The 19,638-nt window shown below is 39.0% G+C and overlaps 1 protein-coding gene across 1 annotated transcript in view; it reads right to left on the bottom strand.

Moving 5' to 3' along the window:
• Nucleotides 1–11,753: 11,753 nt before the first annotated feature.
• TLE4 (TLE family member 4, transcriptional corepressor) overlaps nt 11,754–19,638 on the bottom strand; it is a 134,946-nt gene continuing 127,061 nt past the window's right edge. The window contains 6 exon segments of the mRNA XM_079113860.1: nt 11,754–13,463; nt 15,268–15,344; nt 15,718–15,868; nt 16,088–16,235; nt 17,899–18,146; nt 19,168–19,417. Of these exon segments, the coding sequence (XP_078969986.1) occupies nt 13,356–13,463; nt 15,268–15,344; nt 15,718–15,868; nt 16,088–16,235; nt 17,899–18,146; nt 19,168–19,417 (982 nt within the window). The 3' untranslated portion in view covers nt 11,754–13,355.

Raw genomic sequence — 19,638 nt, forward strand, 5'->3', positions numbered from 1 at the left:
GTGACTATTCTACGGGTGACTTTCTTAGTCCATTTTCTGTTGCTATAACAGAATACCTGAGACTTGGAAATTTATAAAGAATAGAAGTTTATTTGACTTCATGGATCTGGAGGCTGGAAAAGCCAAGAGTGTAGCTCTGGCACCTATTTGGCATGTGGTGATGGCCTTCTTCCTGCATGAAAGCATGGGGGAGGGCAGGACATGGCAAGATAGAACAAGGTTGAACTGGAGTCTGTCTTGCTCTTTTAGAACCACAAAACCCTTCATCCAATCCTAATTACTTCCCAAGGGCCCCACTTCCAAATACAATTAACATAAATTTGGGGATTAGGTTTTCAGCACATGAACATTGGAGGAACACATTGAATACATAGCAGTGATCATCTGATCCACACCTGGACCCTCAGAGTCTTTTCCTAGACTTGGTTTTGAATTAGAACTCAGAGAATGGGAGATGAGTCAGCCTTTCCTTTGTTAATTATAATGTCCATTAGACCAGCGGCCATGTTTCCCACCATGAGGGAAAAGCCAGTCTGTCTTAAAAATAGAGGAATACTGAGAGCGGTAGATAAGAACAATGGGCTAAGATTTGGCAACATTTAAGCTCTGATCTCAATTGTTCCTGAAACCCAGCTGCATCTCTGCTGCCTTCCTGCAGCTCAGTTCTTCAAACCTCTACTTCCCTAGTCAATAAACTCTGTTTTTACATAAGCCTTTTGATGTTGGGTTTCTATCACTTGTAACTGGATTTCGAAAAAAAATTTTCAATTAAAAATCCTTTTTCTTAAAAGCAACCACCACCACCAATTTTGACCAGTATACACCCTCGAATATTTACTCATAGTAAAATAATAGAAATTGTTCTGCTGTGTCGAGGCTTACATACCTTAAGGTCACTGGAAACACATTTCCAAAAAGTCTTCAGAAAAGTTTATCAATTTCAGCTCCCACCTGCACTGTATGAGGACGTCTATTATCCACTCCACCCTAATGCTGGAATGAAAAATTTTTCCAGTTGGTAGGTGAAAAATACTTCCTTTAATTTGAATTTAGTTAAGATTCTAATATTAAAATTCTCATCTTTGGGGAGTACTCTATCTGCATCCTTTGCCCAGTTTCTTTATTGATGCTTTCCTGTTGATTTTAAAAACCTATGTAGCTATATATAAAAATATTAAAACTTTGTCATAGATGTTGCAAATATTTCATAAAAATTTGTTATTGGTATAGTTGTTATGCTCTTCTACATAAGAGTGAATTGTAGGCTAAGTAATTACAATCCCCATCCTTTATTTCAAGAAATAGCACTAAAATTGCTACTTTGGGGAATTCTCCAGTTGTATTACCCACCGATCCTCTTTTTTTTTTTTCCTCATTTTTTTATTGGTGCATTAGAATTGTACATAATGATGGGATTTGTTATTACATATCCATACATGCACACAATGTAACAAGGTAATTTGACCAATAGCACTCCCCAGCACCTCCCTGCTCCCTCCCCACCTCCCACCCCTTGCTCCTTTTCTTCTACTGATCTCCCTTTGATTTTCTGAGAGGTCCACGCCTACCTCTGTTTCCCTTTTTCCTCTCTAGCTTCTACATATGAAAGGAAACATACAACCCTTAGCCTTCTGAGTTTGACTTATTTCGCTTAAAATGATGGTCTCTAGTTCCATCCATTTCACTGCAAATGCTGTTCTTTCATTTTTCTTCATGGCTGAATAAAACTCCACTGTGTGTTTATACCACATTTTCTTTATCCATTCATCCCATGATGGGCACCTCGGCTAGTTCCATAGTTGGGCTATTGTGAATTGTGCTGCTATAAACACAAATACCCAACAATTCTTAAATATCATTGACTAATTTGAATAGAATCAGAATATAAGGAACATTTTTAAGTTTTCTTTAACTACTGAAAATCACTCTGGTTCACTTAATTTCCCACCCTTTTGGGGAAAAAATAACGTAGTTACCTATTGAGGGTTGACCGTTCTTGCATGAAGGAAAAACTCAAGCAGCTCTGCCAAGTCTTTTTAAAATTTTTATTCATTGTACACAAATGGGGTACAACTGTGGTTTCTCTGGTTGTACACGAAGTAGAGTCACACACGAAGTAGAGTCACACCATTTGCGTCTTCATACATGTACATAGGGTAATGATGTTTGTTTCATTCTATTATCTTTCCTTCCCTCCACCCCTCATTTCCCTCTACACAATCCAGAGTTCCTCCATTCTTCCTTTACCTCCCCTGCTACCCCTGTTATCTATCATCATCCACTTACCAGAGAAATCATTTGGCCTTTGGTTTGGGGATTATTTCACTTAGCATGATATTCTCCAATTCCATCCATTTACCTGCAAATGCCATAATTTTATTCTTCTTTATGACTGAATAGTATTCCATTGTATATATATACCACAGTTTCTTTATCCATTCACCTATTGAAGGGCATCTAGGTTGGTTCCACAATCTAGTTATTGTGAATTGAGCAGCTATGACCATTGATGTGGCTGCATCACTGTAGTATGCTGATTTTAAGTCCTTTGGGTATAGGTCAAGGAGTGGGATATCTGCACAAATGGTAGTTCCATTCCAAGTTTTCTAAGGAATCTCCATACTGCTTTCCAGAGTGGCTGTACCCATTTGCAATCCCACCAGCAATGTATGAGGGTACCTTTTTCCCCATATCCTCTCTGCCAAGTCTTGATATCATCCCATCTTGACAACATTTCTTCTTTCTTTCTAGCAGGTTAACTTCCCAGGTCCTCTCTTTTATCCACTGTAACTAAATAAGTCTTCTTTGTACAGCTTGCTCTATAGGATTTAAAATACATATTTCATGAATGAAAATCTCAAGAAGCTGAGGTTTTAAGACTACTGAGGAAACAGAAAAAAATGAGCAGGTATGACTAGAAATGAACAGAAGTGACCCTGAAAGTCATTACTAGTTTAATAACAATTTGGTGGGAGACCAAAAACTGTGATGCAAAGAACCAGGTAATAAATTTCTCCTTCAGAGCTGAGGGAAAATCATCATCAAGACCTGAGTTACAGATAACCTGTGCACCAGTTATCTATTGCTACGTAACAAATTATCTCAAAGCACAGTGGCTCAAAAGAGCAAAAATGTATTATCTCACAGATTATTTAGAGTCAAAAATATAGGACTATTTAGCCAGGTGGATGTGGTTCAGGGTTTCCAATAAGTCTTTAAATAGGATGTGACTTGGGCCAGGCATGGTGGTGCATGCCTATAATCCCAGCAGCTCAGGAGGCTGAGGCCGAAGAATTGTGAGTTCAAAGCCAGCCTCAGCAAAAACGAGGTGCTAAGCAACTCAGTGAGAACCTGTCTCTAAATAAAATATAAAATAGGGCTGTGGCTGTGGCTCAGTGGTTGAGTGCCCCCGAGTTCAATCCCTGATACCTCCTCAAAAAAAAAAAAAAAAAAAGATGTGACTTGGGGTTGGAGAATCTACTTCCAAGCTCACCCACGTGGCAGCTGGTTAATGGCCTCAGTTCCTCATCATGTGTATGTCTCCATAGGATGCTTACGCCACAACAGGAAGTCTCCTCAGAGTAATTGAAGAGGGGCAGAGAGCAAAAGAAGCTGCGGTGTCTTTTATAGTCTGGTATAAGCTCATACATCATCTCTCCTGCCACATTCTATCGCCTGCACAGACCACTCCTGGCATGCTGGGGTTGGGGCGGCACCCAAGTGTAAGCACCAAGAGGTGAGGTCACCCACCTCTATGTCTTGAGGTTGGCAACTGCGGCCTGAGCCCACTTATTTTAGCTGTTTCCTTTTGGATCTGCCAGTCTTCATCCTCAGGGTTCTCTCCAAACCTCTCCTCCCCTCCATACACAGTTAGACCATGACAATACTGATGACCATACTATCCCCACAGCTTGTCTTGATACCAGGATTGTATTTTCACTTTCCTCCAAAAAGTCTTCATATGCCATTGCCCACCCTTCACTTCAAACACGCTTCCTCTCCTGAGGGTCACCATCATCCAGCCCAGTTGACCAAGCCAGAGAGAGACCTGGATCTGAATCTGGATGATAGTAGCAGTAGCCACACACATCTGATGGTATGTGCATTTGCTTAGATACGAAGATATGGTGTTAGAAAACATTAGAATGAACATAAAATTTTCTTTCTTAAAAAGTTTCCCCCATCTGCATTGTGAAAAGTTGTGCAATGTTTTCTTTTTAAACACAGTTGCCAAATTGCTTCATTATTACATTTTATGTGGCAACTTTTATCCATATAAGTTAGTCAACCAATAGTTCCAAGAACAAATATCTGCTGAAAATCCCATCTTATCTAAGTGCTGGAGAGGAATGGGATGGATCGGGGCAAAAGAGGACATTTATTATTGCCTGCTCTGCCAACCACTGGCACATCCTTATAGCCAGAGAGGGTGAGGTGAGTAAGGGGTCAGCATTCATTTCTGGACAAAAGTGATAATTCCTAGACTATTGATTTCAGTCTAGAAATTTGAGGGACCACAGATGAATAAGATTAAATGACGGTCCTAAAAGACGATCCTACTTAAGCTCAGCTACCCAATTCTCCCCTAGGGAGTCAATGATGCACTCGTCTAAATAGCTATGCATCCTAAACCAGCTCTGGCAGCCCTTGTTTTTTTTTTTTTTTTTTTTTTTTACAGAAAAGCAATTCTGATGACAATTTAAATGGTCCGAGTTCTGTGATGAGATCTTAATTAAACCTCTGCAAAATCATCTCCGAATCCCCTAAGAGTTCCTTCACAGGCGGTGGAATGAGCCTTCTTCAACACAGGTGTGTGATATTAAGCCCTCAGAATGCCCCCACACTTCAGCAAGAGATCAAAATGTCTTTGTGAACCCAGAAGAGAGGCGCTGAGGATCACAGCAACCTGTGTCCTTTGCCTTGAAGTCCACCAATTCTTTGAGCAGGGCTTCCTGTTATCTCAGTGCAATTTTAACATGACTGTAAACAATTCTGTTTTAACCACCATGGTGGGGCCTTTCTGAGCTCATGAATCAAAACCCACAATAGTAATCAAAGAAAGTCTTCCCAGTGTGACTCATCTATCAAACATAAGTATTGTATATGTTACAAAGTGGCTTTTCAAAAAAAAAAAAAGCAGGTGGGTGGGAAACAAACAAAACCAGAACAAAACACCCCATTTTATCAAAAGAATAATATGAAGATTTTTTTGTTTTGCTTTTTTTAAGCTACTGGATTTTGAGGTTTGGAAAACGGTGGGGAAACAAACAAACAAATATGGATTAGGACATTTCCAATCAGAAAATTAAAAAAAAAAGTTTTGATGTAACTTTTTTTTGCTTATGTGTTCATCACTATTAAAGTATGTAGCTTTTAATGATGCCCCTTGCCTAAAGATTCAATTTTGGGTCAAGTCACAAACCAAAAAGGATGCTTCTGGGACCTGAGGGCACACCGTAGCAAACAAAGCCTGTACCTCACTTTATATTCTTAAGAGAATGTGAAATTTTGCTTGGATACAGTGAAAAAGCAATTTTAGTAGAGGCAGCGAAAGCATATGGAAGCAGCATGTGGGAGTGAGACAATATGAAAGAAGGCAAAGGAACCACCTAGGCAGCTGTACTGGTCACTGAGGAGCACACGCTGACAGAGGGCAGAGGCTGAGGACATGGGCTCTGGCTTCAGACACAGCAGGCTTCTGTCGTTTCCCCTTGATTAAGTCACTTAACCTGTGAATCAGGTTTCTTTTAAGACTAACATAGGTCTACAAAAGCCTTCTCTTCAACTCCAAAATTCAAAGGAAACTAGAAAGTTTTTCATAATGCATTTGGAGACAAAAACCAATCTGAACTGAGCTATGAAAGTGTATAATCATGACTCCATTTAGTATGAACTGAATATTCAGATGTTTTGCTGCAGAAATTAAATTATTAATGTGCTTTATTATGAGGTGCCACTGGATGAATATAATGTATGGTATGGTACGTACTTCATATGATCTTTTAAAAATCCAAAACCAATCTGCATTCTGAAAGACTAGTGGGCCTCATGATTTCAAACACATTTTTGAGGACTTATGTCTTCATCTCACAGGGTTGGAGTGAGGGCCTAAGGTGCAGCAGTGCACACCTGCTAACGCCAGTGTCTCAGGAGTCTGAGGCAGGAGGATCAAAAGTTTGAGGCCAGCCTCAGTAACTCAGAGGATCCCTATTTCAGAATTGCAAAAAAAAAAGGGGGTGTAGCTCAGTGGTAGAGCAGCCCTGGATTCAATCCTCAGTATAGCAGAAAACAAAACCAAAATCGAAAAACAAAAACTAATGAAAGCATAACAGATACATAGAACACAATCAAATAATTGTTATTTTGACTCTATGTCATTTTTTAGTGTCTTCCTTTTGAAGGGAATTAAAGGTGGAAAAAAGTTTAATATGCTTGAACATTCTTCTACCTTTAAAGTTTAAAATTTTGGTTCTTCAAGGAGTAAGTGTTATATGGAAAATGAAATAACACAAAACATTTCACTCTCTGAAAATGCTACGTGACTAAGTAAATTATGTTGCAACAAAATCACTCATGGCCAGAACAGTTTTGGTGTGGAATTGTTGAATAATTTGGTATGCTTTAGTAAAAATAATAATCATGTTTCCAAAGTATTGTACCAATTCATGTTTACACTGCCACTGTATGTATTTCATTTATAAAAAAGTCACCCAACACGTGAATTGTTTTCTGGTAATTCTGTATGATATTGTTTTTAATTTCAATTTTCTGTTAAGTAATGAGCATCTTTATGTTTATTGAACATTTATATATCTTGTTTTATGAAGTTCCTCTTCAAATAGTGTCTATTGTTATTGTGTTATCTTTTATCTTGCCACCTTAAAATGCTCAAATACAAGTGCCTCACATTACATGCCTTTTCCCCTAGTCGATGGCTTATTTTTTACATATTAATGATGTCTTGATAAACAGATAACTTTAACGTTGTCTATTTTTTGAGTTCTATTTTGTGTCTAGAAGGCAAAATCTGTGTTCTACGTTTTCATTTCACCAATAAATACAGCATTGAAAAGGGAAAAAAAATTAAGCAAGCCTCTAAAAGCTTGAGCAACATCAAAGTGCTCAAACTCAAAACCTGTAGGTCCGTGTGAGGATTATAAATGGTCACGAGTTTCACAAATCCAATGGCATACAATATGAAGCAGATAACACAGAGCTGTCCTCTAACTTGTGCAAAAAAAAAAACTTTGGAAAAAAAAAAAAAATCACAATGTCGTGAGGTCGAAGTGCTGTCTGCCAGACTGAAGGAGATGAAGTAGCCCCCAATCAAAACCAATGCTGCACAGAGTCGCTGTCTGCCAAGCCAAGGCCAGCCATCTCAGGTCACAGTGAGTCTCTTTTCAAAGTGAATGCGAAGGTAGGAGCCTGCCCTTCAGGGACTGAGTTAAATCCTTTCGCTTTTAATCAGTTTGAGTTGCCACAAAAATTCTCATCAGGGCACCACTTTGTGCTTTGTTTTTTAAGACCAGCTCGCAGAACAAAATGTCTGCACCATCAGGCTTTGTTCTGGAGTAACCTTCTCAACCTTGGGCCCAGGGGAACGCCTTCATTCACATTAAAACCCTGATGCCTAAAGATGCACACGCCAGGGGGCTTACTATCTGCGTGCAAACCGTTTAACTTTGAATTTTCTGACAGAAATTTAAGAACAAGGTTTTAAACAGTTGATTTCTTAAGTTAAACCGAGAAGTCCAAGTTTTGTTTTCATTTATCTGGGAAGGACTAACAGACTTCTGCGGCTGGTCCTTTTCCCCCAGCAGGATCAGGTTTCTCCTCATTTGGTGCAGGATCTTACTAAAATGTGACCCAACAGGTATTTGAGTGAGTAGGAGTTTGTTGAAGTTAAACTCTTCTGAGGTAAAGACGTGTCTGACTGAAGTTCTTCAAATAATAGTAAGTTTAAGGAAAACTACTCTGCTTGAAGCTCAGTGGTCGTGGGGTCTTCCTCTCACCCTTGTGGCATCCTGTGCTGCTGCCTATGGAGAGGAAGGGCACAGCTTGGCCTCCAGCAGCTCTCATGAGCACAACGCCTGCAGTGCTGTGCCCATGACTTAGTTCTCAGCACTAATTCACTCGTCCTGCAACTTCTCAGCCTCCTGGGAAGGAAGAAATCCGTAGCTCAACTCACACTTGACGCTACATGATACAAATGATGGCCAGGATACCAAGGCTGGTAGCTTTTAGCAAGGAGCAGAAGTGTCCAGTAGACTGGGAAACAGCGCCAACGGCTCCCTGGGAGAATTCTATGTGCGTTTTGGGTAGCTCATTCAGCTCATGGTAGGTTCAGCACAGGGACAATTTGTGGTTGCCTTAAGGGGTTTTCAAGAGGCTATGTGATGCTGAAACATCAAGCTAGTTTGCTTGTATCTGGAACCCTCCCTTTCCATTTCTGTTCCAATCTGCCATGCTGTGCATAATTCTGGACTGATAAGTCAGAAGCCTGAGTTCCAAGTTGACCTATCCCTCTTGGGAGATATGAAGCTTGCTAAATTGCTTTTCTCTTCTGATCCCTTGTGCACTTGTGTTAATTCAGGATTCTAGAATCCACTGTCTAGACTTGCTGTGAAGTCAAATGTGACTTTTATGAACACATATTTTCCCCTGGACTAAGGGCAACCCTATGGGAATTCTCCTTCTCAGCAGGTCAAATACCTAAGGTCCCAGGCTAGGAATTTCCTCTCTCTGGGGAGAGGTAAACCAGAGCACAGCTCTCCTCATTGCCCATCCGGGACCTAACGGATTCTATCCACCTGTTGTCAAAAACCAAAATAAAATTAAAATGGAAACAGTAGCTTATAAGGGAAGAATTCTTTCCACTCTTACGTTAGCACTGCTGTTAAAATTCTAATACAAGAGGTTTTCTGATGTGCTTGTCATCAAAAACATGACACAGCCATTGTCAGTTCTGAGTATGTTTGAATTAAATTGGAGATGGTTGTGAGCTGCTAGTCTACTGCTGGTACCTCCTCAGTGAGAAACTAAAGGTGACTGGAAGCAGAGCTTATTGTGAAACCACTCTGTGAGTTGCCCAGTAATGAGTAGATTTAGAAATGAGTATCAAAAAAAAAAAAAAATTGGGGGGGGGGGGTCCAATCTTATACTTTTGTAATTGCTTACTCAATGTTGTGTTGAACAAGGAATCTCATAAACTCATTCCCTCACACCTTCCAAAAATACCTGTCAGCAAGTACCCTATGTCTAAGTTGAGGCATCCAAAAGGTAGCCAAGCTGACAGCTAAGGGTATGGCCAAAGTCTGGCTGGTCACAAAACTGGCATGTGCATGACACTTCTATTCAGAATGCCGCTCTCTGGATGAAGGACAGCAATTTCCTCTGCTCTTGGCTGCAGGATCCCAGAACTGCCTGGTTTTGTGAGAAGGTTTGAGTTTCTGGATATCCCGTGGCTGCATAATTCTAGTCACTTGTAGGTGCTATGGAGTTGCAGCTGAGTTTCCACATATGCCATTCCAGGAGTTGCATCTTTTATAGCTCACTGATGGTGAAGCCACCTTGTATAGTACTGGCCCAAAATGAGGCAGTTTGTCACTTTCCATTTGATCCACCAGTCTTATGAAGGTCTTGATGGCTTTTTAAATCTGGATTTCCTTCTGTCTTGATGTGATCAAGTCTTTTATGCCACTCTGTTCTCCAGTTGAAACTATGTTTTCCCTAACAGGGTGATTTCCTATCTTGTTCTTCAGACTCTGCAAAACTATACTTCGGAGCAAACCCATGGTAAGCCCAAGAACCAAGTTTAAGCAATTATTATTTTTCTGTTGCTGGGAATTGAATGGAGGGCCTTGCACATGCTTTACTACTGAGCTATATCCCCAATCCCTAAGTAATTACTTTAAAAATCATAATTAGAACATCAAGACTTCTGTGCATAAGCCAGGCCTCAGATATAAAAATCTCATCTGATAAACCATTGGCAATGAGAGGAAACAGATGCCCATTTACTTCAGAAAGTTAGCTCCACTTATGCGTTTTCTCAATTTTTTATTCAGTTCAAAAATCAATTTTGGGGTTATTCTTAAGAGAACTGAGGTGGGGGGGGGGGCATCAGAGACTTGAATGATCAGACACCAAACAAGAATTCTAACTTTTTAAGGAACTTTGTCCTTCTAGGATTATAAACACACTGTGCACCTTAAAAAACACGTGCTTTTTGTGCCAAAACAAATTAACTCCAAAGCTTTATCAGCTTAAAAAAGTCTTAATAAAAATATACACACATTGATGAAGAAATAAAAATGGAAAGAACTTTATGCCTATACTCACTATCCTCCCAAACAAAAAGGAGTAAATACTACTGACAGTTTGGAACCAGTCTGGGCAAAAGGGATCAGTGTCCTCAGTGAGGAAGGGAAACGAAACTTTCCCATGTTGGCCACGGTGATACTGCAGTCCAACTTCGGGGATGTCACTCTGAGGGACTGCCACCTTCTCCTCAAAGCTACCCATGGTTAAGTAGGACAGTCAGGTCCACCACCTCAGTCCCCGAGGCCAGCTCTGCTTGTTGTGCCTTACTTGGGTTAACCCCTACCTCCTCACCTTAACTCCTCGATGCCACACCTTTTCTGTGTGTACAGATGTATCCTTCTTCTGACCTGTTTTCCCCTCTCTCCCTCTACATCTTTGGAACTATACATAATACAAACTGAAAAATCTGAGATTGTCGCATACAGGTGACTACGTAACAGAAGTCATTCCAGTGCTTTGTACACAGCAGAGTCAACACTTCTCCTTTCTACAGTTCAAGAAAAACACTGCTAACCTGCCTAGAGATGCATCTTTGAAGATGATCACTTGCTCCTGTATTTTCTCTGTCATTTCTCAGCAGGTCTCAAACCACGTGCATGCCATTCAGCGATGCAGCGTGCCCCACGGCCCTCACCCTGTTACTTCCAAGTCAAATGGTTGAACACTGCTGGACTCCTCCTACACAGCACCTAGAGCCATTACCCCCACCACAGACCACCTTGGGGTCCCAACCCCCAGTTGATCCCAAAAGTGTCGTATTTTTGAGTCCAAGGGACTTGGAATTTTTAAAGTTCTTCCTTGGCTGAGTCTTTATAAACCTGACTAGCAGAAGCCTAAGAAGCCTGGTGCTTCCCAAGACTTCACAGTGCTATAGGGAATTATTTGCCAAACCAAATGGCTGCCAAGGGGCTGTGGGGCTAATTTTGAAAGCAGTACTGATCCTACAGAATCTTTGGCAATGAGGAAAATGTCCCATGAATCAGTTCAATCCCTTACAATAACCATTAAGCTACATGTGGCTATTCAACATCTAAAATGTAGTTAAGTGTTGTTAGTAAACTGAATTTTTGATTTTATTTAATTTTAATAAAGTTAAGTCTATATCTCCACAATGGTTACTAGAAATGGTGACTAGAAATAACAGTGCTAAAGGAATAAAGGGTTGAGTGACTTTTTGACAGTATTTTTATGAATCAAAGAGGTGCTCAATAAATATTTGGTAACAACCTGTCACTGGTCACTTCTATCTCCTACTCTTTTTAGCTCAAGTGAAAATAAAAATAAAACCAAAAGAGTAATGATATAAAACCCACAATCTACTTTACTACCGATCTATCTTCAATACGAGTAATTTTTAATAGATAGGAGTGGCACAGCCAAAGATTAAGAAATAAACTAAAGCCAGCAAAACAAAAAATTAGAAAAATAAGCATACCAGAAGTTATTTATGTTTAATGCTTAAAAGTCTGAATGCACAAACAATCTACCATTATAGAAGTACTGGTGGTCAATACAATGCATTAGAACTATGTACAATGCACAGTTTAGTATCAAAATCTTTCTACACTGTAGTTTTACGAAACTGTTAATGACATCAAACACTAAGCACTTAAGACACCATTTTTTTCTGCTACCACATTAGGAACGTCAATAGACAGTCCATTTCAACTTGCAGCATCCATCCATTTCTAGTATGAAATTAAGTAATTTTCTACTTATACAATAAAGTTTATCTACACGGTTCTTTTGATTTTGATCCATAGCAGCAAAGGCACTGTACATCAGCAGATCCACAGACTTAAAGGATTTTTTTAAAGCATTCAAAAAAAATAATAAAAAAAACGAGTCACATATTATAGTTTAACAGCAACAACAACAACATAAAAGATAACACAATGTTTCTGGCACAATGGCACAGCCTGTGTCCATTTCAGGGACATCCAACTAAGACATGGAAAGAACCGGAGGTAAAGAAAGCAAGTCCTCATCCCAGAAGAGTCCATTCTTTGTGTTTTTCAGAGGGAGGTCTCTGCAAACCCTCCTCTGCTGTCCTTGTTTTGTAAAAGACTTGACTTGCACAGCAGTAGGAGTCCTTCCCTATCTGTGCAGCTCCCAAAGAGCAGGCCACAAGGCAGCCTGTGATTTCTCATAACAAAACTGCCCAAAGATATACATCTCCCTTTGCAAAGAAATGTGGCAAAAATATCCAGAATGGATTAAGTTCTCTCTTTGAGGCCCAATTTAATTTGTTCATCTGTCTATAATACAATAAAAAGGGAATTAAAAACATTACAAAGACACTTGTCAACAAGTCAAAAAAAAAGAAAAAAGAAAAAGTCTAATTACTTTTATTGAATATGATCTAAAGTTATAGATGTACTGGTTTAAAGTTGTCCAAACAGACTCAAATGAATATGACTTGGTCTGTCATGTTCTAATTGTTCAGCCAAATTGCCAAACATCTTTAAAATAAGTAGAAAACAAAAACATAAAACCTAGTAACACAGCAACATATTGCTTCCATGTGTAATTATACATTTCACATCTCTATACAGTCAATAGTCTACATTTAGTGACATTTTTAATCGATTATTTTTAAACCTTCCTTTCCCCGCCTTTACCAAAAAAGGGGGGAGGGGTATCAAATACAACGCACCTTCATCATCAATGCAGGAGCAGACAGCTTTATTTTATTTAGTCAGTCATTGTTAGAAAGCCTTCTTTAAACAAAATAAATATATTACAGGTATAATACATAATTAAAGATTCCGTTCACTGTTAAGTATGCTTATTCCATGTTCTTCCAAGGAGATAGCTGAAGATTTGGTATCACAGGTTCTTAATGAGTATTCACAATTCAATAGCGAGGAGGTGGGGGAAGTGGGGTTAAGGTAGGGGATTAAACTCCACAACTGCAGTAAGTTATCTGAAATTCTTGGTTTTAGATATGGGGGTAGGCAGGGTGAACAAAAAAGGATGAGAGCGCAAAGTGCTACAAGGAAAAGGAGTCCAGTTTGCATGAAGATTTGTCCTTAATAAATAACTTCATAAACCGTGGCTTTCTTATCCCCAGAGCCAGTGACAATGTATTTGTCATCCACAGAGATGTCACAGCTAAGCACCGATGAGGATTCTTTGGACTAGAAAAGAAACATATAATCAAAAATGTTAAAAACCGAAAGAAAAAAATCGTGAGTACTGACAGGCAGGACTGGAGGACTTGAGCAGATGCAAAGGCGATGTGTCTGTGGTGCAAAAAGGAGCCCCAGTGGGGACGGGCAGTCACAGCATCCCCCAAAATGGCAGAGTTGGATCAGATCCTTTCTTAGAGACATCTCACCAGGTTAGCCTGGAAGCTCTTGCCCCAGGGAAATCAGGGAGTCAGGCAAGTCAGTGGTGTGAGCCCCTTTGCTGATGAAGCAAGGCCCTATTTTAAATCCTATTCTCCAGTGAAGAGTAGGGCATTAGTGGTATGGAAACCCTCAGCTTCACTCAGATGGCTGAATCTAGGTGGAGCTGCAGAAGAGCAGACATATCACTTATCGTTCAACATGTCTGAGCCTCAGTTTCTTTCAAAGGCAAAATGGTGCAGACAGTTTACCTGTCCTACTACTTAGGGGGATGTTGCAGAGTACAAGCAACATGGAAAATTGCATAAAAACACTGCACCTTTTGAGATAGAGAATATAAAATTATCCAGTAAAAGCCCAATGTTTCTAGAGTAAAAACTTGCAAGAGGAGAACAGTTTAATAGTTCAAAAAAGAACTATACCACGTAAGCATTTTGTATACAATGTTCAACTATGCTAAAAGGGTTCAACATTAACTGAATCGTGCTCAAATAAGAGATTTTAAAAAAACAAAAACAAAAACACAAAAACACAGGATTTTAACCAGGACTCTGAAAAATACTTTGAACACTTAAAAAAAAAAAAAAAAAAAAAGAAAAGAAAAAATAACATAGCTGCTAACCCACTCTTCATGTTTCTCAAACTTTTTTGATTGCAATTGATAAATTTGAATTCACAGTTCAGCTATATAAATAAGCTATGTACTTAACCTTTACTATTAAAGATGCCCTCTACTATTTTCTATTTCATTTGTTTAAAAAAGTGCTGGTTGGACCATTCCAAAGGTTGTGATCCACAATATGAAAAATCACATTTTGTAAAAATTTTAAGTTTCCTGACAGCAATATGTTACTTTTGTCCTACTGACTATCTTGCATGATATTTTCACTCAATATATTTTGGATTCAACTAAAATGATCTACTCTTTGGTGACTATATACCACTCAGTCAAGGAAACTACAAATCTATTTTAATATTCCTAAAAAGAACACTAGATAACAACATACTAAATACAGAAGATTTAAAAAAAAAGTTTATCTCATCTACTAAATCCTCACATACAGTTAAGAGGAGAACTATTGTTTGCGCGTATGTATTTGTACCAGATCTATAGTTTGTTCCTTTTACAAATAATTTCATAAGCTAGAAAATTTGATTCTACTGAGTCAACAGAAAGAATAAAAATTTATGAAATTAACTGAGAGTTATTTAACTTTTCTTTAATGGTCTTTGAAAAAAAAAATCAAAGAACTAATGAGGGTTATTAAAGCAAAATGCTCAAGTTTTAAAATGAAGAATTTACAGAACAACACATGAAAATTTCACAAAGATCTAAAACTTCCACTAACACGTAAAATTGGATCAAGGCACAAAGAGCTGGTACACCAGGTACAGCTTTGGCTCTGGATTCAGAGGGCACTGGAGAAGATTCCCAGGCTCCAGGGTTCGTGGCGATGATGCTTAACTTCCTTCAGGCAGCTTTCTTCTCTGCACATTGGGAATAATATTAGCTCCAAACTCCAAGGACCCCCAAGTACATCAGTATCTGAGAATATGCATAAAATACATGGTTGCTGAACAAGTTAGGTGTTACCTGGAATATACTGGCTCCATAAGGTGTTCTCCAGGCATTCAAAAGGTTGTCCTTTCCAGTGCTCACAAACCATTTGCCTATAGAAAGAAGTTTTGAAAAAGGGAGTGTGTTCATGTTACTTGGTCAGATATCTGAGATTTGTTCTTACAGAGCATCAAACTATTCTCAGAAAGTCATCCCACTGTAACCAACAAAAGTTTCTTTTCACTCCAAAAATAGTCTAGCCTCCTAAGTTTAATGATTCATTTATACTTATGATAAGGATAAAGTAGATCAATGCAATGGATAAAGCAGATCAATTTGCATGGGGTCCTAGGGAAGGAGGCATGAATAAGGACATAACATAATTCTGAAGGAGAGCACACTAATGAACCAAAAACCTAAGTTGGAATGAATCCACAGAAGGAACAATTCTGGTTCGCAGTCAATGAACAAAAGGGGCTTGCTTACCACAGTGAGCAAACTTGAGTGACAGCACACAGCTCTCATGAAGATGTAACTGGTATTTGTCTGGCTTGGTAACATGCAAAACTTCAACGTTACTGTTTTCCATCCCCACTGCCAGCCATTCTCCAGTTGGGCAGTAGCCCAGAGAAAAGATCTAGAATTAAAAGAGGCAGACAGGTTTTTTTAACCAGGAGGTACTACTATCTCTTCTGGTGGTGCTACTTAAAATATGAAGAAAATCAAGATAATATAAATTGTACAGAAAGAAATCAAAGTCACATAGATGAATCTCAAAGTAATCTACAATCAATCTACCTTTCAGCATGCCATGCTTCATAAAACTTCTAAAATGCCACAGATACACAGCCAGTACCTGTGAGGTGAAGTCATGCTGCTGCAGCTGCCGCCCCTCACGTAGGTCCCAAGACCTGACTGTGTTGTCCAAACCACCTGTCCAGAGCTTGGTGCCATCATTAGAAATATCAATACAGCTGGCTCCATCTGTGTGGCCCTGGAATTGTCTGAAATTATCAAAATGGAGGAAAAACCTTGAAAAGTTAATTTTTAGTTGAAAACAATTTGGATTTCCTTGGTGATCAATTTCAGTGTAGTTCTTATCTACAGATTTCAATATAGTTTATTATGTTTTCTAATTGTTCAAAGTAATAACAAAACATATACAGCTGGTTCTCTGCACCCATGGGTTCCATCATGTCCATAGTTTCAACCATTCATGGATTTTCAGGAAAAAAAAATTGTCTCTGTATTGAACCTGTAGACTTTTTTCTTGGTAATATTCTCAATGTGTAATTATTATTTATATTGCTTTGGATTTTATAAGTGATCTAGAGATGACTTAAAATATATGGAGGGTCTGCATAGGTTATATGTAAATACCATGCCATTTTACATAAGGAACTGAGCATACATGGATTTCTGTATTTTCTGGGGATCCTAGACTAATCCTCCATACACAGAAGAGATGACTTTAGAAAGGGATTAAAATTTTGAGATGGATGAATTCATTACATTTTTCATTTTATTTTTGAATACTTAGAAAGTTCTCCAAACTCTTCTTATGTGAAAGCATGATTGATAATACAGGGACAGAAAAAGAGTCTCCAACTGAAATTAGTGAAAGAAAACATACCTATATGTGTGTGAACTTTATCAGAGATAATTCTGACACTTGTTTTATTAGTGTGATATGGAACTCGATGTGGGGTTATTTAGTCCTGCCAGTGAGGTTCAATGTATCTGTGGATAGCTGTGCAGGACAGAAAGGCCACACTCAAGGAAGGAACATGAAAGGACACCCAGAGTGTCCCAGGAATCACTCCGGTAAAATGTACAACACAAAACTTGGGGGAAGGAAGAATTAGAATCAGTTCCTAGCAATAAGAGTGATGATATTTTATTTTTGGAAATGTAAACACGTCCTTCAAAATAAGAGATGGACAGTAAAGGCCTCTTCTCTTTATATACTCATTTTGCCTTGTAATCAGGACTTATTATAATCTTCTCATACTTTTTTTAACTGATCATACATACTCTTGTTTGTTGATCTCTTTGGTGCTGACAGCTGGAGAACTGTTTCAGAGATTTACTTAATACTGACCCTACACAATCTCATTACTAAGTAAAAATTGGCATACCATCTATCTATCCTTATAGGTAATCTAGATGTTTCAGGGTGAGCAGCACCCAACACAATGCTTGGACCCATGATAAGTGCTCTAATGATTTGGTTAAAGATTAAATGCATCAATACGCGTAGCACTTAAGATGGTACCACACACTCTGCAAGTCTTCTCAATGAGGAACTGTTATAATAGTGGTTTGTTAGCAAGCACAGATGGTAAATTAGAGCAGTCTAATGAGCTCACGAGGTCATGGGAACCTTATGTACATTAATTATGTCAAAACTGACCTCATTTACAAAAATTTGAATTGGTGATGCTTAGTCTAATGACTAGAAAACAACTTTACATCTAATAAAATACAAACATACAGAAAACATGATTTGAAATTAATTTGTCAGTAGAATCTTAAAATGGACCCATTCTTAACAATTTTTGGTAAAATAATTATATTCCATTTATTTATACATACACACAACACTTTAGCACAATGTGGTAAAACTAGCTCCTACTCATGACCTAGAAATGGACCCTGCTGACTCACCTCACCAAGGTCTGGTTATGCAGGTCCCACACAGCGATGTTGCCGTCACTGCAGCATGAGAAGCAGACCTTGGAGTCGGGGCTGATGGCCAGGGCGTAGCAGGCGGGGGCCGAGGATGTCAGCTCTGCCTTGATGCGAGGGGTCGGAGCAGCCAGGTCCCAAATGGAAAGAGTGCTGGCTTCCCCTCCAACAATTAGGGTGCGACCATCAGGGAGCAATCTGCAGGAACGGATGTAGTTATCCCTGTTCTGTAGAGACAAAAACCATCAAGAGATTACTCAAGAGGAAAGGAAAACAGCATTAACATGAGAGCAGAAATCCATAAAAGATTGTGTTCCCTCCTGGTTTAATGAGCCATTTATACTTATGACAATGATAAAGTAGATTAATGCTAGAAAATTACATGAAATTAAGGAAGTACTTAAACTTGATCTACAAAATTTAGTACTGAGATATTTAATCTTAATTAGCATCAAAATGCAAAGATCTAGACCCACTCCCACAACCACCAAATTAACCAGCTGCTTATATCACTTGTACGGATACACTTGCACACGATTGCAGAAACTCTTACAGTCTTCAAACATCTAAACCTGGAACCTGGCATACTGCAAATTGTTGCTAAAGGGTCATATTATTACAGCCATGATGTCAGGGGTCAAAGACATGAGGCCATCTGTTCCCTCTGCCTGGCCCTGCATTATGGGTTTGATAAAGTGGGATCAACTGGAGGCAAGATTTAATCAAGGAATATTAAGTGACAGGGAAAAAAAGTTCCTCCTAGTTCATAAGGTTATGGGACTCTAAGAGCATTTAATTATGTTTACCTGACCTAGCCTTCTGCTTTAGCCAAAAAAAAAAAAAAAGGTTCTGTTAGCGTAAGGAAAGAAAACTAGGCTGAAACTTCCTATGCAACTGAAGGACAATTGCCACATGACAAATAAGTTGATTTTTACATGTGAATATTTTTAGGAACACTTTCAGAGAAACCATGTGTGAACTTCTAATTTTCTTAAACCCCTTTATCAGACAGGAAAACAAGTAGTTTGCCTTTTCCTCTGGGAGGTAGGAGTAATGAGAATTGTATTGTGCTATGTGTCATGCATGAAAAACTAGCTCATTCTGCCTCAGGAACTGCAAGAAGACAGGATTTCAAGATCAACTACCCACTTGGGATCAATACTGTGTGGCTGGCTCATATACATCTCGCCCATTAAACCCTTCCTGTGTTCTGAGTAAAGTAAGTCCTGTTCATCCATGTTCACTCACCAGACAGTCAAGCTGAGAGACAGGACTCTTGTTGCCAGGGTGACTAATGTCCCAGACCTTGACACAGCCCTTGCCACCTGTATACACGTGCCTAGTGGGGTTGCTGATGGTCACTGCACACACCACCTCCCCATGGTTGAGGGTGTTGATCTGGCGAGCATGTCGGGGGATTCCAGGTCCAATAAGGGCATCAGGAGGAAAGGGCACAGGCTGCATCTGTCCATCTGCACTGACATGGAAGGAGTAAGCTCTACGGGGTAGCAAAGTGGGAAAAAAGATAGAAAGTACAATGCAAAAAATGTTATTTAACTGTTCAATGTAATAAGAAAACACTGTCAATGCCACTTGATATGTGTGAATAAATCAAATTACCTAATACAGTAGAAATAACAAAAATTTCAAAGTTACAGAGCACTAGGATCCATGATCAAATCTTGGGCTGTTTACTAGCTGCTGTGTAACAGCAATAAT

This window comes from Sciurus vulgaris (genome assembly GCF_902686455.1).
Source record: "Sciurus vulgaris genome assembly, chromosome: 15".
NCBI classification, from domain to species: Eukaryota; Metazoa; Chordata; class Mammalia; order Rodentia; family Sciuridae; genus Sciurus; species Sciurus vulgaris.